Source organism: Gobio gobio, assembly GCF_949357685.1.
Source record: "Gobio gobio genome assembly, chromosome: 10".
NCBI classification, from domain to species: domain Eukaryota; kingdom Metazoa; phylum Chordata; class Actinopteri; order Cypriniformes; family Gobionidae; genus Gobio; species Gobio gobio.
Genome location: NC_137116.1, coordinates 48947816 through 48970823, shown reverse-complemented (window position 1 = coordinate 48970823; position 23008 = coordinate 48947816). Strand labels below are relative to the sequence as shown.

The 23008-nt window shown below is 38.3% G+C and overlaps 2 protein-coding genes across 2 annotated transcripts in view; one reads left to right on the top strand and one right to left on the bottom strand.

The window, feature by feature from the left end:
- The window catches only part of LOC307132615 (low-density lipoprotein receptor-related protein 8-like), a 41755-nt gene extending 33993 nt beyond the window's left edge, over positions 1-7762 (bottom strand). Inside the window, exon 1 of the mRNA XM_079827070.1 lies at positions 7640-7762. Within this exon, the coding sequence (XP_079683196.1) occupies positions 7640-7703 (64 nt within the window). The 5' untranslated portion in view covers positions 7704-7762. The remainder of the gene's footprint in view (positions 1-7639) is intronic.
- A 1547-nt stretch (positions 7763-9309) lies between these two features.
- On the top strand, positions 9310-21437 carry lonrf1 (LON peptidase N-terminal domain and ring finger 1). Its single transcript, XM_079828236.1, has 12 exons — positions 9310-10070; positions 11403-11518; positions 12454-12576; positions 13867-14067; positions 14182-14407; positions 14795-14903; positions 16525-16639; positions 17085-17206; positions 17605-17763; positions 17854-18016; positions 18186-18338; positions 19973-21437. The coding sequence occupies exons 1-12, from the start codon at positions 9446-9448 to the stop codon at positions 20129-20131; spliced, it is 2271 nt and encodes a 756-aa protein (XP_079684362.1). The 5' UTR covers positions 9310-9445; the 3' UTR covers positions 20132-21437.
- Positions 21438-23008: the final 1571 nt, after the last annotated feature.

The following is a 23008-nucleotide window of genomic DNA, read 5'->3' as shown; positions in this document are numbered from 1 at the left end:
TGATTGGCTGTGCAGTGGGAACTGCATGAACCTATGGCGAGGCGGCAGAGAGAGCGAACCAATAGGGGTCGCTAGAATTCCCGCCGAACAAGGTCTCTAGAATTAGCATATCTAAGGCTATAAAAGACCTTGTTTTGCCATTGGAAATCAGGTTAAAAATCGACTGAAGCGATACCCTGAGAAGCACAAGCACGGCACGTTACGCAATACTCGTTCCCTCTCTCAGGGAACCGAGGTTACGTGAGTAACCGAGAGGTCTCTCGTATTGCTTATGGGAACCCAATTTAAAACGCTGTGCGTGCTTAACTGACCCAATGGCCTGAGGCACGTAAGATGGGTAACAGTGAGTCACAGGAGACCAACAAAGTGGGTCTCTTGAGAGGACAAGAGTATATAGGCCGGATAGAATCGGGCCATATGATATAGAATTATGACCGGACATAGTCAGGCCTTATAGATATATAGTGTAAGACATTATGAAGCTCCAACATGCTTGTGAGAACTTAACATGTATGAATAACAGGGAGACCAGACGCATCGGGTCTATACCTATTAAATGGAGATAATCCCAGCTTGTAAAGCGGGGACTTCCAGTTTATAAAATCTGATAAAAGTTGACGGAGAGGACCAGCCTGCCGCCGCACAGATATCTTCTAGCGGTATGCCACGTGACCATGCCCATGACGAGGCCATGCCTCTAGTAGAATGGGCTTTAATGCCTAAAGGGCAAGTTAGGTCTTTAGACTTATAAGCCATAGAGATGGCGTCCACTATCCAGTGTGACAGTCTCTGCTTCGTGACAGCATAGCCTTTAGTGCGGCCACCGAAGCACACAAAGAGCTGTTCCGATTGCCTGAAAGGGGCGGAGCGCTCTATATACAGTCTCAGCGCTCTGACTGGGCAGAGCAAATTTGCGTCCTTTTCGTCTTGCGACGCGGGCAGGGCCAAAAGAGAAATTACCTGTGCCCTAAAGGGAGTAGAAAGCACTTTAGGAACATAACCATGTCTAGGTTTGAGGACGACCCTGGAGTCGTTAGGCCCAAACTCGAGACAGGAAGCACTCGTGGAGAGTGCGTGTAAATCGCCCACTCGCTTGACTGAGGCAAGTGCCAGCAGAAAAGCGGTTTTCAGTGAGAGGTGCTTTAGGCTCACAGACTGAAGCGGTTCAAAGGTAGAGCCCTTCATAGCTTCTAATACTGTGTCAAGGTTCCATATAGGGACTGAGGGGGGGCGATGCGGGTTCAGCCTTCTGGCCCCTTTAAGAAAGTGTACTATAAGTTCGCTTTTCCCCAGTGATTGTCCCGCGACCTGAGCGTGATAAGCTGCTATGGCGGCAACATACACTTTGAGCGTGGAGGGGGAACGACCCGCGTCCATTAGCTCTTGAAGGAAGGCGAGCACTTCTGCCACCTCGCACGAGCGTGCGTCAGAGACTGGCTTGCCCTCGTGTAGGGCGCCCCAACCTAGGTTGGACGCATCTGTCGAGACCACTTTCCGTTTCGTAACTGTACCCATCATAACGCCTGTTTGATACCAGGTGGTCGCCTTCCAAGGAGCCAGAGCTTTGACACAGCTGTGGTTCACTTTGATGCGAAACTGGCCTGATCGCCATGCGTGAGCCGGAACGCAGGAGTTTAGCCAGCGTTGGAGGGGACGCATGTGTAATAGACCCAGTTTGAGTACTGCTGATGCCGAGGCCATAAGACCTAGCATCCTCTGAAAACGTTTGAGAGGAACGCAAGCGCTAGCTTTGAATGACTTTGCCATGTTCTGAATAGAGAGGGCGCGCTGTGACGTAAGCCGCGCCCTCATCTGTATTGAGTCTATGACCGTACCCAGAAAAGATATATTCTGGCTGGGAGACATTGAACTCTTGGCGAGATGTGATCCTGAGGCCCAAACATTCTAGATGGTTGAGGAGCCAGGACTTGTGTATCGTCAACTGTGCCTCTGACTGGGCTATGACAAGCCAATCGTCGAGGTAGTTGAGTATCTGCATGCCTTTCAGCCTCAGCGGGGCTATGGCTGCGTCCATGCACTTCGTAAAAGTGCGGGGTGCCAGGGATAAACCGAATGGCAGAACTGTGTATTGATAAGCCTGACCCTTGAAGGCGAATCTCAAGAATGGCCTGTGACGGGGCGCTATCTGAGATAAAAGCAAAGGGAGATATTTGCTTTTAAAGAAATCAATTTCTAAGGACTTCAGCAAACGGCCGGTAGGGACTACAGACATTCCTCCAGGGTTGGTGACATCACCAGCCCCAATATTTACATAAACCCCTCCTCCGAGAATATTAAATAAGGGGGGGCGAGGCCATTTTGTATCGCTGCGTTTTTGTGGTTAGTAGGCTGGAGTGTTGTTGCCGCAATGCCGAAGAAACGCTGCTATTTTCATCCGGATTGCAGGTCTGGGGTACTTGCTTTGTTCAGCCTTCCAGGGGTGCGTTGCAGTGCGTTTAACATACAGCATCTTATATGCATGTGTGTATGAGACAGAGGGGAACAGGTCGCATTTGCAGCAGATATATGCTGCCCATCATAAATCAAAGCACGAGACAGACAGGGGTCGGAGGAGAAGACTGGAAAATGTGACATAATGGACAATATTCGTCTGTATTTGCAATACACGAGCCGCGGGTCAGCTGCGCGAGACAAACACTGCCAGCGTGAATCATGCACAACGGGTGCGCGCGGCTCCCGCTGCACATTTCACGGAGGAAAGCTTCCACAATCTTCGCCAGTTCAATGAAGGAATTGCACAACAGTTTGTCCTGAAAGAAGGATTTAAAAACAGAAGCTGTTTACGGGCCACAACCTGTAAGTATGATTTATTTTTCATCAATGTGTTGTAGCGTCTGGAGTCGCTCTTGACATGAGATCAAAGTGGTGGGTCGTTTGAGAAACACCAGAGATGCAGATCTTTTGCACAGCTCTGCCTATGAATTAGTAGTAGCATATAAATGAGTGTAGTGGTGCCAGTTGAGGCTGGCCAAATGGCCGCACTATCACCCTTACGACCAGCAGAGACAACGCAGGCCGTGCCGTTATCACCTTGTGAGGAACTTCAAATAGATTCCTATCACACACACACACACACACAGACAGACAGACACACACACACACAGACACACGCACACACACAAGTATTCCTCTTCATATTAGCCTTTAATTTAACCATCCCAGAAATATGTGATGACCCTTGTGTTATATGTATGTTGACCACAAAGTATATATTTGTATGTGTGTGTGATGTTAATCCTAAATGCTCAAAATGGCTCTGTAAAAGAGATACACTGTCTTTCATGCATTTAAACACAGGCATGTTTGATGTCTAAAGGTTTCTCTTTCTTTGTCCCAGTCAGTGGTGCAAAGTAGATGATTATGAGATGTACCTTTTAGTAGGTTTAGCCCTTTTTGAGCGAAACCTTACTCATTTGGCTGCCAGCGAGAACATTCCAGTGAGTGATAACAGTCCGAACAAAGGGATTTTCCCGCCTCCAATCCACATCTATGATTGGTCATCTCAGAGAAGATGGGCGTGGGGTTAGTGGACTTTAAAGTACAGTAACTCGAGCACACCCGCGCTCAGTCATCTTGCAAGAACCCGGACGAGACAAATTCCCTTTTCCTCCCATCTCATCAGCGCGGCTCACGGGTTTTCGACCTGCGAGCCGGCGCGGTCCAGCCAAGCTGATGTTTCCTTTGAAGATCGACGCGCTCCGCGACGCAGTCAGCGGACGCACTTAGCTGGACGAGATTAACTTTCCCTCCAAGACGACACCTTTAAAAGTCCCGCGGACCAACGAAGCTCTGGAAGAACCAAACGGAGAGAACGCTTCAGCGCGCAAACTCTCTGAGAAACGCCAACGCACGCATCTTGCTTTACACAACACCAAGAAACCATGCAAGTATCAATTCTACCGAAATTTAGATGCGTTTTAAAGATTGTACCCCTGTTTAAGGTGATATTTCTTGCTGGCTCCAATGGTTTTGTCTGGGAAGGTGTCGGATCGGACACGATCTTACCCTCCTTCCTTTCCTTTCCCTTCCCCTCATCCTCCTCTTTACTTTCCACTATTCTGTAAATACATGTATTCTTTATGTAGTCATATGTAATCGTAGTATTAATCTTTATTAAAACCATGATATTCACGTTTTGATTGTCATTGTTTGCTCACGGAACACGAGTCCCTTTAATGTCAGATCTAAGCTACGAGCTCTTATAAGCATTGTTGAATGCTTTAATTAATACCATAACTCGGAAAGTTTGTCCTTTGTGGCCAGAGGGACAAACTTCCCGAAAATTGGGTAGGAAGAATAGACCTGGTGAGTGGATAAGGAATCTCCGCTCGTCCTTTTAACGGAACGGAGAGGAATTTTGAATCAACTCCCTTGGGGTTATTCTGTGATTATTTAATATAGATATATCTGTAGTTAATTACAATAAATTGTTGTTAACCATATATATTATATTGCATAAATACCGAGGTGAGGTATTCCCATTTTGGAGATTGGTGATTAGATTATAACCCGTTATGATTAATCATAAATCCCTAGATATTAATACCCACAATTCCCTATTGAGCTAATAATTAATTTAAATATATATGTAACCCTAATACCCTACAGTGTTTTCCTGTAATAGTTCGTATTGTTAATTGTACGTTGTAGCAAGGAAGTAAACAGATGACAACGCTGTTCTGCAAACCAGTCTGTTAAATGCTCATTCATACTTAGCGTTATCCGACGAACACCTAACGTTACAAACACCTAACGTTAAAATCTCACAGCGAACTTGGCATTAGTGTAAATGATTCTTTGATTAGAGCTTTTATGTATTGTTTATCTACAGGCATGCTAAACATGGTTCTGTGTTTGATTTGGCTACAAGTAAAGCCAATGTTTAGTGTTCGTTTTGGGTTAATAGTTCTTGCGACAGATATTTGGCTATAATCGTTCTAAAAATACAAAAGTAACAGTGCCATTCAGTAGCGATCACTATAGATCCACAGTCTTTACTCTTGAGGAATGAACAGGTTCTGCTCGATCATCTTCACTAAAATTGTCTGGGTCTGATTCGGGCCCAGATTGGTATGGTTTTATTGATGCCATTGTTTCTTATACTACCCAAAGCACAGTCTACCGGTAAAGGCAAGGGGCGTGACGTTTCCGACAAACGTGCACTGCGGTCAGCGAATCACAAAACACTGGGCCAGCTAACCAATCTGAGCCCATCGCGTATTTTTGAGGGACTGGCTTCATACAACCCGGAAAGCATCAGACCGTTTTATAAGGAGGGACAGAGCAGTGTAGAACAAAGGTCAAATATATGAAAAATAATGCAATTTTTTTTTAAACAAAGCATGAACACATGTTACAGTGCACCCCACAAACACAATCAAGCCTTCGAAAGAACGTGTTTTACCACCCCTTTAACGTAATTTTCGTCACTCAGGTAGATGATCTTAGAAGTCGGGAGCTTATCACACGGAGCATCTACAAGCACCTGTAACCCTGGTATGAGGACATTTCTATTCTAACCCTTTAACCTGATTCTGCTTCTGTTTGTGATCCGACCATTTAAGCCGTTAAACTCAGGGAAAGTTTTCAGTGATCCAGCTTGAATTCGTTCAAACAGTCCAAAACAGCGCTAATGTAAAGGCCAGGCTGGTTACATCAGAAATATCAGAGAGAATAGAGACTCACATAGCGTTTTTTTTTTGGTGAATTATTCATTGCAATGGGTGGGCTTTGCGTAACCCTTATGTGTGTGTGTGTGTGTGTGTGTGTGTGTGTGTGTACACTTATTTTGGATTCAGTAGAATAGTATGGGATTAAATTCCTGCCAAATGTTGGCTACTGCATCATTAATAAAAAAAATAAGCATGATTTCAAAATTTAAAAAAAAAACATGTAAAAATATATTGCACAAAATGAAAAAAAAAATTTATGAAAAATGATCAGAATAGCAAACAATGTGGTAACAGATAAAATTATTATAAGCGTGAATCAAAAAATTTAATATACGAAGAAAAAAAACGAACATGAATCAACTTTAAACACACCAGCATACAAAAAAACCTGTAACCTCAACACCAGACAGAAACTGAATGCACGTCACACTAGGGCTGAACGATTATGACAAAAATCATAACAGTTGATTATTCCCTTGAAATTGTAATTGTGATTAATAATTACGAATATCACAATTTACATTGAATGATGTTTTGAATAGCTTCATGCCATTGTTTGAAGCGACTGCATGCCATATTGTAATATCAAAATGAACAGTCTTTCTGAAAAACTTGTATTGCTTTTCTATAACATTAAGCCTCAAAGATCAAATATACATAGGTTTGGTTTCTTTAAACAATAATAAAAAAAAAAATGATGCCTGGTATTATAATGTTATACTAAAACTAAAATTAAAACAATGGGGGAAAAACCCCATAAAATAAGAAGTGTTATTTTTCTTTCCATAGATTAAGCACACAGAAAAATGTAAGTGGGTTTGTTTTTTGCTAATTGCGCCTTTGAACGATTACATAATTGTGGCATCCGTAATTGTAATCACGATTACAAATTCAATTAATTGTGCAGCCCTACGTCACACCTCATTTAAAGGGATAGTTCACCCAAAAAGTTAAATTCTGTCATCATTTACTCACCCTCAAGTTGTTCCAAACCTGTATGAGTTTCTTTGTTCTGCTGAACACAAAGAAGATATTTAGAAGAATGTTTGTAACCAAGTAGAGAGAGCAACCATTGACTACTATAGTATTTTTTTCCCCAACTGTGGTAGTCAATGGTTGCTCTGTTTGGTTACAAACATTCTTCTAAATATCTTATTTTGTGTTCAGCAGAACAAAGAGCAGGTTTGGAATAACTTGAGGGTGAGTAAATGATGACAGTTTTCATTTTTGGGCTCGAATTATTTGTATAGCTTACCAAAACAAGTCTGACCACCAGATGTCGCTAATACGCATTGTGTTAAAAGCTTCGAATAATGAATGAACCGTTTTTCCGTGACAAGTTGACGAAAGCCTCAAACGCTCCAGAAAAACTCAGTTTCCTATCATTAATATATAATCACATGTTGTGTATGTGTGTATGTAATGTGAAAAACAATCCCGAGTCGAACCATTATATTATGTAATCAAAAAAAAGTTATAGAATCAGCCCTTTACCCAAGTCACAAGATAAAGAGAACCCAATTGAACTAGTTTTATATTTCTGATAAAATATTATTAAGAGGTTACGAACATATATAGCGCCATTTTAAATACAGTGAGCTATTATATCACGCGCGCACGTGGAACTCTCACTAACTTTGACGCGATTCCAAGGACAGGCTGTACGTTGCGTGCGAAATTAAATACAGTGATGGTATATTTATTTTAGTCTATGATACACGTGCACGTGCCTGATTAGTCATTTAGTAAGTGTTATATTGCGCGAGGAAACTCGGAACATCAGTTTGACAGCTGTATGAGGCGTTCGATCCAATCAGATGGCGTTACAGAGCAGCGTGCAACGTGCGGTCCAATAGGAAAGTGTGAACACTAGCGATGCATTCAGACACATTAGGCACGTGCATTTATCATCTTCTGTTCACACATATTTACAAGCCATCCCTTACCTTCTGTTAAAGGAAAACGTGACACACAAGTCAACAGCAGTAGTAATGCACCAAGGTGTTCCATGCCTTGCTCAGCGTCCTCTAGGTGATGGGTGCGCGCTTGTCGCGAGGCAAAGACGTCATTTCCGCACTACAGATTATGTAGTCACCCCAAAAGTTAAAACATGTGACTCTAAAAAAAAAATAGGATACTTATATATTAATGTCATTGATCATTACATAACAGAATATCAAACCAAATAGACATTTTAAACAAAATAATTAAAATATATTAGGCTATATGTGTGTAAACACTTAAAAGCTCACATTTCACGATAAGAAATTACCGGTAGTTTGTTTTAAATTATAAAACAATAGATACACTGTTAAAAATGAAGACGAAAGATCTGTGAAACATGTGTGTATGAACGTGATGAAATGCACCTTTGGTTACTAGCTCTAATAAGAAACCTTCATTCTCATTATTCACTCGTGTACTCTTTCCACTCATGTCTAGTAATTCATCCTTTATTGTTTATATCCTCCTGGGACCCAGGAATAGACTTTTGTCCACTGTAGTGGACATTATATTTTAGTGAATTTCTCTGACATCACATCATACATGTCACAGTTTTAAGTCTGGATGTCCTGTAAAGAGAAACATTTGGGGCTTCGCAGAGGTTTGAGTTTTCACCAGGACAACAACTTCTTCTTGGTCTTTAAATACAGCTGACATTAATGTTTAGCACTCTTATTGAAATATGATAATATTTTGTAATTATAATTTAAATCGGATTAATTTTCTAATTGTTTGTTATAAATCAACATCTCAGGAAAATGTTATGGGATTTCTAATCAAAATATGACTTTCTGTTACAAAACAGGGCATTGATTTCATAAGTAAATGAAGATTTCATTTTGGAGACACAACAAGTGAATAGGGGAAAGAAACTACATATCAATATAACTAAAATTGGATATTATCCGTTATATCTTTCAAAACATAGTTCAGAATCATCTTTAAACAAAGTTTGTTTAAAAAAAACAGAAACCTAAAAATTGATTGGTGAATTAAAAATAAATACAATTTATTAGGCCTATAGTAAAAAAAACAGTTGCAAATATGCATGACTGGTTTTATATCACACGCTAGATTTTTATCTTATTTATCTATTTATTTATTCATTGAATAGAGATCAGTGGAGCATGCCTATGACCTATATGATATGCTTACTGATGCTTTGCAAGGGACAAATGCTAACAGACTTCACTTGTGCAATATGGAATTACGTATGTACGTAGGTGACCTAGATTACATGACCACCGACATTCCTACAGTCTTAACACCGTTGAGTAACATAGACCCAGACATTCAACCTATTTGCTAGACCCCCATTCAACACGAAAACACAGTTGACACAGGAAATGATTCATCCTTTCTCGTAACAATAACATATCAGTGAAACAAGAGAATCACAATTCCTGATGTTATCACGAGGGAACCTCCTGTACGTTTCCTTTTCTCCACTAAGACATAAAAGTAAGTAACATGTGATGACACACTGACATCTTTGGATTTAAATCCATGCATTCTTACATATTAGTCATAGTCCCAAGCGCACGTTACAAAACTCAGAGATTCTTGTTTTGTAATGCGCCTTAGCGGCCAATAGGCGAGCTCGCTAATGGTCACGTGATGATAATTTTACGTAACACTCGGACAAAACGACTGTATGTTGAGGAGCGCGAGTCACTACGTTTTCTTGTTAAGAATGCTTTGACGTTTTTCTATTTATTGTTTTTGTCTGATTAGTGGCGTATCTGTGAATGCCACTCGCAAGCATGTCGTTGCGAAGACTAGACCAAGAATATTCTTTGGAGGATAGGGGAAGGTTTTTTATATCACCCGAGACAGAAGGCGACTGGGACGAGGATAGCCATGTCGATCACCGTCAGCTTGTTTTATTCAAAGCTGAAGCTTTAGCTTCGGAAAATCATCTTAAAGAGGCTGTCGATATGTTTGCCTTGGCTCTCCGTTATGGACCTGTCCGGCCTGACCAGCTGAGCAGTTTAGTCGGATGCGTTCTGCGCAACTTCAAGAAGAAATCGGAAGAGTTTACTGCGAAAAGTGAGCCGAACTGGACACCGGATTTTGAATTTGACTGTCCTGGTTGTCATAGTTTTATATCCGATCCCGTGACGGTGGACTGTGGACATACCTATTGTAGGAGATGTTTACAACATAGCACTTTTCCTAAATGTAAACTGTGCAGTGAAGACATTAAGAGGAGGCCTGGGGAACCCCGACTGAATGTGATCTTATGTGGACTTATAGAGAAGTGGTTCCCAGAAGACGTCAGAATAGCTAAATGTATAGGGGAAGCGGAAAGCCTATTGAAGTGTAAACAGTTCGACAACGCTATTGCACTAACGAGTCAATTATTAGAATCTGGTAAGTTCACATCTTTCACTGTTTCTAAATATATTTGCTAATGTGAAAATAATGTCAGGGGCTATGTTACTAGATCACAACACCGTTTTTAAAATCAGTTTATTAAAAGAGAGCGAGGTCAACAGAGTTCGACTGATCAACATTTGGATTGATAGCCGTAACTTATGCATTAGCCCCGCCCTCCACGATCATGTAACTGGCGAGTTCCTGTATTACAAAACTTGTTTGAATGGCGCGTGCGCACTCGGCACGCGTTGTGTAAGGCAGGTCGTGACACAAAGTGTTTTGTAATCTGAAGTTTTATAATAACAACTAGAATGGTATGTAATAGACACAATGTTCAGGTGTTTATTTAAGAGGGAGATGCCTATGGGTTGTCTAATGTCCTGTAGCCTAAAATAAAATAAACAAAATGCATTTGATAAGCAACAGCTGGAATTGAAACGCTGCATAATCAAAATAATGTCATAATAGGGATCATTTGATCCCTATTTTTCAGCAAGACCCAATGGAAAGTTGCATAAAATATGTGTGTGTGTTACGAATAAATGCATGATGTTTAATTTTATTTAGATTTGTAGTGTAACAACACACTCACCAGTATGAACTTGAGTTTTGCATTTTAAATCTCAGTTTCCCAACCTATATGACCACTACAGGAACAAATCTGTGGTCATTTTATTACTTTGGGTTTGGACAATGTGTTTATTAAAATTTGCAATATATATATAGATATAGATAGATAGATAGATAGATAGATAGATAGATAGATAGATAGATAGATAGATAGATAGATAAACATTTTATTCTCTTTACCCAAATCAGAGGGAAAGGATTGAATCTTATGAATGAAACACTTATTATTAGTTTTTTATTTGCATTGTTGAATCATGAAAATCTACCACCATATCATCTTTGTTAAGTGACCGACAGGCGACAGGAAATATCTGATTATGTTGATGTTACATAAGCTACATAATGTCACAACCTTCCAGTCGTTCTACACAAAAATAAGGACGCTTCTTTTTTGATAATCCTTTACCACATTGTTTTCAGGATACGTATCTTGATAAAAGTGTTGTTTCCATATCTGTAACGTCACAGCATGTTACAGAGAGTGCGGCAGTCTTAAATCTTCTTTCATGTCCGCATTTACCCTTGTGAAAAAATGGCAGAGCTGCAGTGTCACATCCTCTCCCCCATTCTTCTTGTGGCATTTCAATGCACTCCTTGATCTACTGACCTTATTTAATATATGGCTTTGGGAGTAGTATACTTAAATAAATGGTGTTTTTTGAGATTTTTCATGGTCTCTGATTCTCTCTCTTTTAGACTCTAGTAATGTGTGGGTGCAGGTGTGCCATGCCGAGGCTCAAAGAGGACTGAAGCAGTTCCGTAAGGCTTTGGAAAACTGGGAGTCCTGCCTGACTGCTGCCCCATCTCCAGAGGTACGTCTGTGCCTGCCACAGATGGATAATTCATATCAGCATGCTTTTACAAATGTTATAGTAGCTGGATTGTTGCTTTAAAAACAGATGGCAAACTTAAGTTTCCAATTCACCAAGTATCAATATATAGCCATTAAAGGCTATTTAATTAAAAAGAATGGTCAGTTTCACCAATAGCTAACATCTGTGAATTCATATAGACATTTTTGCTGGAAAACAATGACATTTAATGCGAAACATTACTGACTTGTTTACAATATTATCCTATTTACCAATGCTTTCAAGACTATTACAAGTTATTTTCACATTTCAACAAAGACTCATCTAGCTATATTAGCCAGATAGAGAATAATGTTACCATGGTGACAGTTAATCAGCAGATTTCACAACAACAATTCTGATTACGTCACAGAAAAGGACGTAATCAGATAAGGACACATCCTTATTATTTAGCCCTGCTGTTGCTGCCTTTCTTCTGTTTTTGTCGATTCTTGACCATAAAGGAGTTTAAATATTTTTCTTTTTCAGTTCTGATCATTGCTATTCAGTTGAAAGGGGAATTTCAGCACCGCCGCATCTGACCTATATTTGTTAAATTAGCTCAGTTTCTACTACAATTATTGTGGTGTTGTGTTGATCTAGGAAACCCCTCTGTGAGGGGATGTAGTTGTGTTAAGCACAGGATTAAGATATACAGGATGTTTGCCAAGCTGACAAGTGAGATAAGGAGATGCAGACAGGTAGGGATGAGGCAGAGATGTGGGTCACTCGAGTGTGTATTTATATCGTTGCGAGTCACAGGGCGTCTAGCTCCGTTATTAGCATTCGTTCATAACATGACTAGACTCTCATCCCCATTCTAGTCAGATTAACCCAAAAAACAGCATCTGTCCTACTGGACGCTAAACTCACTCTGATCTGTCCCTCTCTTGCAGGGTTATTTCCGGAAAGCAAAAATTCTCCAAGAGATGGGTCATGTGGATGAATCCCTGCAAGTCTTCCTTCAGTGTTTGGCATTGGATGAAAACTTCCATCAGGCCAAACAAGAGGTGGAAATGGTGAGATGAATTTCTCTGTTTTTAATCAGATGTGGGCTTTCGTACCAACTTGTATTTCAGTAACGATACTAAATTGATATTTTAGGCAACAAAATAAACATCCTTAAGTGACTCAATCTCCAATTAAAAGAATTATGTAATTATACTAATGTATAATAATAACTACACTAATTAAACTGTATTGTGTATATAAAATATATAATTATATTTTATTATATTATTATAATTTTGCTGGTCTGATTGAAGTTACAGAATGGCTAACATTGCTTAGAGCATCATTAAGCTGTCTGTATAACATGTTTTGCTACTTTGCTGTGGTTATATCTAATATCATGGGAGCGTGTTGGTTTATCAGCATAACAGTGACTGCATTTTATATAAAGCCATTTGTTGACACAGTAGATATGGTCTCACAATAGCATTGATTCATGTTGATTCACTGGAACTGTTTTATGTTCAAAATACAGTTCTAGTTATTTGTGCCCTGAAAGCTCAACTTATTGTTAAGTGCTGTGGCCAAACTGATGTTTCATATCAGTTCTGGACCATAATTGCATTATGTAAGATATTTATTACTGGTGAAGCTTTGTGACTTTCTGCCTAAGCACACAGAAAGACGAGGAAAGTGCGCTGTAAGCGTTGCATAATCTGTGTATCTTTCAGTGTGTGTGTGTGTGTGTGTGTTTACAGAAGGATGCAAAACACATTCTCTTATGCAATTAAGTGCTTTTTCTTTGGCCTACATTAGGACTGAGAACAATTGTAAAGGAAAAACCATGATCTCTAAATGACAAAGATTGGTGTCTTAAATAACAGTTCTAACTTAGGCATAAAAACGAGCTAGCAGCATCTTAATCTTGTGATCCATTTTTTTCTGGATTTGTTTGCAAGATGAATTTAAACTCATATTAAACAGAATGCAGCAAGATAAGTTCAAATTCAAAAGATTTGAGTTGGTAGGATTTCTAAAATGTTTTTGAAGGAAGTCTCTCAAGGCTGTATTTGTTTAATCCAAAATACAGTTAAAACCACCGATCTGTATAAATGTTCTCTATATAGATCAGTGGTAAAAACAGTAATGTTGTGAAATATTATTACAATTTAAAATAACTGATTTCTTTTTTAATATATTAAAAAACATAATTTTCAAAGCTGAATTTTCTGTAGCCAATTGTTCAATGTAATGCATCCTTGCTGAATAAAAGTATTACTACAATTATTTTCTAAACCTATGTTTAAAAAAAAAATTCTAAATTGATGTGCTCTATCTTTTTTCTTCTTCATCTTCAGATCTTGCATGACCTGTTGGCTCCGGCCTGTTATAATGTCAAGGTTGGATTGAGAGAGACAACCCACAGCACTTCCTTTCACCTGCGCAGTAAAAACCTGGTGTCCGACGGCCAGAATCCAGACCAGCAGACCCAGTTGCAAGCCCAGCAGCAGTCTGACACTCAGGCAGCATCTTCCCACCTTCCCTCTAAAACCTCAGAGGTATGCTAGTCATCTTATGACCTTATATTTCAAATGAACTTCAGAAATAAATCTCTAGTTGACAGCGACATTAGCAGCTCTTAATACTTTAACGCCTCATTTCCATGTCTGCAGAAACCAGGTCGATCTGAAAGTCTGGAACGCTCCGGCCTGAGCAGGGCACATTCACTACGTGCTCACGGGATAGGGGGAGCTGTAGAGGAGGGGCTTAAAAGAGTTAGCTCCGCCCCCCAGTTGGGTGACCCAGAAAAAGGCGCGCTGCTAAAGAGGAAGCTGTCTGTGTCTGAAGCAGGGCCTGGCGTGGCTTACAGCCATGGGAGTAAATATAAAAAGCAATTAGGTAAGTCGTCTCACCTCGCCTGACGTGATGCCAACACGAGAACACACCACGTGTTGGAAAAGCCGTGCAAATACTTTATTGACGGACTGTACGTCTGAACATTTGAAAAAAAAAAACTAAATTATAGCAGGCGGTTTTCCAATGACCCCAGTAAATCCAAAACCAGACTAATTAAACAGGGCTTCCTTAGACTGATTAGTCGACTTCATTCAGGCAACCCACTGATTAGTCGATCTTTAAAATATGTCAGCTTTTGAGTTTGACTTATTTCCACTGGCACTGTGATCAGTGTGCATTACTATCATCACTTGAAAATGTCTGCAGTTTGAGTTTGTCCTAAATAAAGCGGTGTCCTCATATCTCCTCCCTTCAACCTTTCGCCTTCAGTGACTGCCAGTGCAGCTACCCCTGTGGTTACTGAGGAAACCAAGTCTTATCAAACCCTGCCAAAAGACCTGCTGGACGCAAATGACTTTGAGTGCTCTCTCTGTATGAGGTGAGGAAAGAGTGTGTTTTTGGAGTCAAATCGACTAAAAGTCCTATAAAAAGAAATGGAGAAACGGAAAATAATCAGCACGGTGTTTCTCCCATGTATACTATATAATGAATTATATATACAAATATTTTATTCTTAAAAAAAAAAAAAAAATTTCTTGCAGTTTCCAGATTTAATTAGATTTTTTTAATTTATTTTAATTTGTTAATGTTTTACATGTTAATATTTCAATAAACAACTGAAATAAGCAAATTGGTGTCTGAAAAAATATTATTTATTTTACAAAAAAAAAAGAATTCCCAATTATTTTAAATAATGTGATTTTCTTTTTTAAATGTTAATATTTTATATGATATTCATCAGAAAGTCATACCGTATACACCTAGGATGGCTTGAGGGTGAGTAAATCATGGGATCATTTTTAATTTTGAAGTGAATTAATCATTTAAAATGAATGATTAATTCACTTTAAAATGAAAAATGATCCCATGATTTACTCACCCTCAAGCCATCCTAGGTGTATACGGTATGACTTTCTGATGAACACAGAGTTATATTAATAAATATCCTGATGCTTCCAAGCTTTATAATGGCAGTGAACGGGGCCCACAAGTTTGAAGCTCAAAAAAGTGCATCTATCATCATAAACGCACATGGCTCCGGCGGGTTAATAAAGGCCATCTGAAGCAAATCCATGGGTTTTTGTAAGAAAAATATCCATATTTATAAGTTCATAAAGTAAAATATCTAGCTTCCGCCAGACCACCTTCTGTACTCGACTTACAAAGAAAGCGTAACGCCTCTCGCAGTTAAAAATGCTCACGCTACGTCCAACATCGTACATTGGGCCAGTCACGCTTTTTTCGTAAGTTGAATACACACACAAAATATTTTACTTTATAAAGTTTTAAATATGGATATTTTTCTTTAAAAAACCCATGGATTTGCTTCAGATGGCCTTTATTAATGGAGCCATGTGGAGTACGTTTATGATGGATGGATGCACTTTTTTGAGCTTCAAACTAAATTCTTCAAATGAGCCTGCTATTCAATAGCTATTCACTACTATTATAAAGCTTGAAAGAGCCAGGATATTTATTAATATAACTCTGATTGTGTTCATCATAAAGAAGAGTGTCATATTCACCTAGAATGGCTTGAGGGTGAGTAAATACTGGTGTAATTTTTTAATTCTTTAACTTAAAACGACTTTAACCTTAAATTAAAAGGAATGTGTTTAAAAGCAAATTAGTTTCTGCTTTGGTATCACAATTGGTTGTGAAAATCACAAAATATCACTGTTATTGGAATTGACTACTGCAATTTGGTATTGTGATGACTGTGATGCTGTCCACTGGTGATCTGACCTGAAATGGATTGTAAACAGTGTCTTGGAATAGCTTATCTTAAATTACTTATAGAGTGCATGTAAAGAAGGCTAACTAATGGAGCCTGTAATGTTTCCCTGAGAAAACAAAAAAAGCCTCAGATGTCAGACGGCATCACGTGTCAGTGAAAAAGCGTGCTTGCTTTCACCCTGTGTGAATTAGCGCCACACTAAAATTGAAAGTGTCAGTCACTGTTTAATATAGCTCAACATCTTCTCCTATCTCTTTTCCAGATTATTTTATGAACCCGTCACAACACCCTGTGGTCACACGTTCTGCAAAAACTGTCTGGAGCGCTGTCTAGACCACAATCCCCAGTGCCCTCTCTGCAAAGAAAGCCTGAAAGAGGTTTGTCTCAAAATCATAAACTGTGCATTTGGATGGCAAGCAACATTCAAGTGATTATAATAGCATTCAGGGCTCGACAATAAGGATTTTAATTTATTTAGAAAACAAGGTCAATTTTATCACACATATAAATTGGATTAATTCATAAAACAGTATTTATTTAAAAGTGTTTACATTTAAGGAGCATAGTTTTATAAGTATGAAAAACAAGATTTTTCCTAATACATATTGTTAAAATATTACTGATTTATTTATAATGTTAATTCTAACTAATCAAACAATCCTCACACTGACTTCAGGTCATTCGGTCATCCTTATTGTTGTGCACTGACATTTTTTATATACTGTCTAATATATTCAATGATTTGGCCATTAGTAATTGCTCCAATTCTTTCTATATTTCTCATCTTCTCTCTCTTGCTCCTCTTTTTCATTCCTCATATAGTATCTTGCTTTTAGAAAGTACACAATCACACAAGTGCTGGATAACATCATTAAGCAGCATCTATCCAAGGAACATTCAGAGAGACTGAAACTGCATGCCGAGGAAACAAAAGAGCTCTCAGAGTAAGTTTGCTCAGAGTAAACTGCTTCATTTGAGGCTCATTCAATAAGATTCATCATTTTGAGTGTTTTGTTTTGAAGCGTTATATAATGTGAAGATGCTTTTGCACTGATGCCAGACTTAACATTAATTTATTATGCATAATCTTTTTTTGTTTGAATCCATTAAGTTGTATATTAAAAAGAGAAAATGATGAAATAAGATGAAGTACCTTTCAGTTTTAAAGTTCTTAATTCACTAAATGATATCACAGTGTGGATTGTAACGTTACCATGATATAAAATTACTGTTAAACATTTCAATTTCAATCAGTACGTTTTTCTCAACGTCTTACACACTGTCTTTGCATCTAATCTTCAAATCACACTCAATCTCTTCTCTGTTTTTTTGTCTTCCCTAGTTTAACAAAGAATGTGCCCATCTTTGTTTGTACCATGGCCTACCCCACTGTGCCTTGCCCCCTTCATGTGTTTGAGCCACGATACCGTCTCATGATCCGACGCTGCATGGAAACTGGGACACGTCAGTTCGGCATGTGCATCAGCGACCCCCAGAAAGGGTACGTGTGTGCTTATATGTGTTCTCGGGGGACTGTGAGCATTGAGTCTGTTGGATTACGTTGCTAATTTTTATATTATGATATGTCAAGGTTTGTGGACTTCGGCTGCATGCTTCAAATCCGCAGCGTGCATTTTCTCCCAGACGGGCGCTCTGTCGTGGATACAATCGGAGGAAAGAGGTTTCGCGTCCTCTCGCGTGGAATGAAAGATGGATACTGTATTGGCAACATCAAGTATCTGGAGGATATGAAGGTACGCACTTCTGTAGATTTTTAGATTACTGTAATGTATAGGAATGCATGAGACTTGTTATATGATATGTCCTTATCCAGTTGACAATAACTAAAAGTTAAATTTAGCTTGAATTAATATACATGGTGTTAAAGAAAGATTGAGGATTGATCAGTTTTGTGCATTGTAGGTAAATGATGAGGAAGATTTGAAAAAGCTACAAGTCTTACATGATCAGGTGTACGACCAGGCCCGTAAATGGTTCCAGAACCTGGAGAACCGCTTTCGGAACCAGATCCTGCAGCATTTCGGGCCAATGCCTGAGAGAGAGGCTGACATCCAGGTATTTCCCGCTTGCTTAATCCCTACTACTGAAAGAAGCCCCGCCCCCTTCTTTTCTTTGCCCTACAGCAGGCTGGGCGGGAGGAAGTAGGTCAAAGTGCATGCAGGATTGCGATTGCACAAGCGCAGTTACATCATAAATGTGTCAGAAAGAACGGAAGTGAATTTGGCAGCTTTTGCAAACACACACACACTGAATGGTAAACATATTTTCGTGTTGTTCAGAAGAGGAATGCATGCTTTGGATAATAATGGCGGGAGGCTGCTGTTGTGTAAGCTTCATGAACTGCATGAACACAGCCGGTCCTTATATGGCCCGTCCTTTGGTTTCTGAATAAAAACGAGATCTTTACAGATACTTTCATCAGCATTTCGTTTAGCTGGTCTTTCTTTCACAAAAGAAAGCATGATATTTCATATCATTAGTCAAATTTTCCTTTTAAGGTTTAAAAAAGCTATGTGCTATTTATTATGTACTAAAAAAATGTTAATTTTAAAATCATACTAACATTATAAGTGCACCCCAGGAAACATCAAATAAAAAAATTGCCGTTCCTGAGTCATGACCACTTTAGAACTAAAACAAGCTATTCAAATATCGATACCAATACATTATTAAAATCAAACATATTCGTTAACATTAGTTATTGCACTGTGAAGTAACATGAACAAACAATGAACAGCTGGATTTATATTACCTAAAGATTAACAAATATAGTAACAAATGTATCGCTCACGGTTGGTTCATGTTAGTCAATACATTAACTAATGTTTAATGAAACCTTATTGTAAAGTGTTACCGTTTGCGTTAATTAAATTACAATTAAATGCGATATAAATATTACAGTGAAAATTTAATGAAAATGAGAAATACCGCCTTGGCAACTAACTGAAATAAAATAAGTACTAAAATAAAGCTATACATGGATTTCTCGGCGACGTCATCACTGCTTGCGCACGCACCCGAGAGGCAGAAAGAAGAAACCTCTCGTGTTGTAGGTTGGTAGCGGCGTGTCTGTAAGTCAAAATGCTAAGGAGTTGCTGCGTGTTTAATTGTACCAACAGAGCCAGTGCTGGGTGCCTGATGTTTAACATACCTAGGGGGAAGCATGCGTTTGCCAAAAAATTATTACCTAACATGATCATTCATACATGTATCACAGCAACACTGCAAAATTAAAGACAGACAAACAGATCCAACTAAAATCACGCTTTATTGAGTCAGCAGTTATATACAAACAATAAGGAAAGCTTCAATGTTGTTGCAGTAGCGGACCAGCGATCTGTCTTTCTGCCTCCAGGATGCGCACGCACCCTGTAATGTTTGTAAACAGGAAACCCGTGTATATATATAAATGACAAAAGTACGTAACTAAATAACCTTAAAAAAAAAGATTAAAAACTAATTCAGACTATTAATAACTACAATAATAGTATACACAATTTGATGTATAAATAGAGGAAACGAGCATGTACAAATAGATATCCAACATTGGCTGTTACATTTCCAGTATCAACATATAAAGATAAATGTAAAAAGAACCGACATGGGAGGGATCCTTAGGACATGACCCCTTATTGTACTTTTATTAGCAGCCTGATCTTAAGACACTAAACACTTTCTTTGTATTCCAGGCCACACCGAATGGTCCAGCGTGCTGTTGGTGGCTGCTAGCTGTTCTTCCTGTTGATCCACGCTACCAGCTGTCCGTCCTCTCCATGACAACGCTAAAAGAACGACTAGTCAAGATCCAACACATCCTCACCTACCTGCAGAACCTCCCCAGAGACTAGAGCTTCCTCACAAACACACACAGAACACCCTGTCCCTTTGCTGACATGCAAACACTCTATGGTGCTGACTGACAAGAACTAATGAGATTCTATCTGTGGGGTTAGATGTAATTCATGCAGAGAGTTATAAGAACAAAGTGTTTTTGTTGTATCATACCGATCTGTTCATCGGTTTTCTCTGTGTTCGAGATGAGTGTTAGTAGTATTTATTGTTCAGCAATCTGTCTGATTTATGAGAAAACGATCTACTTAAAATTCTGTTTCCGTCAGATGCCCGTAGCCTCCATACAGTGCTTTGAGGGCAGAAGTGTTGCTGGAGAGCATTCCAACATTTTCAACACGATCATGCTTTGTGTTGAAGTGGACAGGGTAGAGAGAGAAATCTTTTTTTTTTTTTTTCACTTAAAACTCTGGGGAAGCAGAAATATTGCTTCTGAGCATTCAGCCAAGCTTTCTGAAGTCTTGACCTGTTAAGCACGCACAATAGGTTGTTGCCTAAGACAGAGAAAACTCTGAAGATGCCCTTGTATTCATTGGTGTTACTTTTGCAGTACTGGGCATTAATGAAGCTTCCACGGTCCCGTCCTGTCTCAAACTTTCGGCTCAGAGATGGGCGCGACGCTGTTTAGCATAGATTTATTTCATGCCGAGGAAATAATTAGGACTTCCAAATGTCTCAGTAGTTTGGTTTCAGACGTATCATTCATTTTTTTGCTGTGGGTTTGCTTGCAAAAATGCAGCAAAAATAACACGTCACCATATTGCAAGTGTCTCTGCTGGGTACAAGCTGCACTCTGTCTAATTCTTAAAGGTCTTTTTTGAGAATGAGGTTGAGATATTTATGTATTTTATTTGTTTATACAAAAACAAATCACAAAGGGAAACTTGCAATATTTTGACATATGAAAAACAAACTGTGGTTAGCTGCAACCAGCACCATACTGGAAGGAGACCCAACAAGCATTGTGTGTATTGACACTGATGAATGCTAAGTCACTAGCTCCTACCTGTATGGTGCTTGTTGTGTGCAGACTAAACTAACTTTTGCCTTAAAATACCTTGTTGCATTCTGCTCCTATGGTATAATGCATCGGCTTGGGTTTTTGCACTCCTGTTGCCGGAGAAATAATTCTGTGGATTAATTCACTTCATTCGCCTCTTGTCCTAAATTCTTTCAGTTTGTGAAATATGTCAAATAATGGCTGTTGTATAAATCATTTTGTTTTGAAAACTATTTTTTTTTACAGCTATGCTCAAATATTTAAGTTGTTAATTTTCAAATAAAATGCACATCTTTTTCATTGTATCGGTGTTAGTTTGTTTATTTACATTATCCATCTTTTAGATGCCATGGACCCCCAAATATGATCATCCCTGTGTGAGGGATGTTTATAAGGCATGCCTTTTATAAACACTCAATTTATACACAAAATAATAATATTATAAATCTAAAATGAGTTTGTTACATTATTATATATTTTGTTCTCCTCAGTGTAGTAATGTATTGTTATATACACTTATACACTCCAATGCTGGGTTAAAAACAAACCAAGTTGGGTTGAAAATGGATAAACCCAGCGATTGGGTTGTTTCAACCCAGTGCTTGGTTTAAATGTTTGCCCAACCTGCTGGGTAGTTTTATTTAACTCAACTATTGTTTAAATTTACTCTATTGCTTGCTTAAAATGAACTCAAAGTATTTTGGAAATTAACATTTATAACGTTTAATAAATGAACTAATAAGTTTAATGAATAATATTTAAACAATAAACATTTATTAAATGGCTTATCAATAAATGTTCACCATTTGATTATTGTTGCCTCTAATAATTACCTTTCTGGTTTTTAATTTCCAACCTATTTTTGGTTCATTTTAAGCCAGCCATATAGTTATTTTTAAACAATAGTTGAGTTAAATAAAACTACCCAGCATGTTGGGCAAATATTTAACCAGTTGCTGGGTTTGTCCATTTTCAACCCAACTTGGATTGTTTTTAACCCAGCATTTTTTAGTGTATGTATTATTTATTTATTTATTTCTTGCTTATTTATTTAGTTCTACTCTAATTTTATTTTATTTATATTCATATTTTTCTATTGTAATTCAATTGTATTTATTTAACAGATTAATAACTAAAATTTTATTTAATCACATTTTTTAGATCTAATTTATTGCTTTACTATTTTATTTTAATCAAATTATTATTATTTATTTTTATAAAAAATGTTTACTGTTTTTTTTTTCTAGACTTTTCCACAGACCCCCTGGACCCCAGTTTGAAAAACCCTGCCATAGAGTCATGGGATGCTGAGGCCTAATTTATTTTTATTATTATCCATCTGTCAATTTTCCAAACCACTTGTCCTATGTGGGGTCGAAGGGATACTGGACCCTATAATTTATTACTATTATTATTGTCATCTTCATCATTATTCTTATTAGATAAGAATTATTATTAATAGCCTACTATTATCCATCCATCCATTTTCCAAACCACTTTTCCTATGTGGGGTCGAAGGGATACTGGACCCTAATTTATTACTATTATTATTGTCATCTTCATCAGTATTCTTATTAGATAAAAAAAAATTGTCATCATCATCAGTATTCTTATATTAGATAATAATTATCATTATTATTAATAATAATAGGCCTATTATCCATCCATCCATTTACCAAACAACTTGTCATATGTAGGGTCGAAGGGATACTGGACCCTAATTTATTACTATTTTATATTATTGTCATCATCATTATTATTATTAGATAAGAGTAAATATTATTATCGTTACCTATATAATCCACTAGGTTGCAGCAGCGTCACTGGTTGTGCAACAACAGCTGTTTCATAACTCACAGATTTGTTGTCCTGGACT

Excerpts from the sequence above, each read along its gene's own strand:
- lonrf1 (XM_079828236.1), top strand. The coding sequence starts at position 9,446 with ATGCCACTCGCAAGCATGTCGTTGCGAAGACTAGACCAAGAATATTCT. Across the intron at positions 14,408-14,794 it reads TAAATATAAAAAGCAATTAG|TGACTGCCAGTGCAGCTACC; the intron begins GTAAGTCGTCTC and ends TTTCGCCTTCAG. Across the intron at positions 18,339-19,972 it reads AGAGAGAGGCTGACATCCAG|GCCACACCGAATGGTCCAGC; the intron begins GTATTTCCCGCT and ends TTTGTATTCCAG.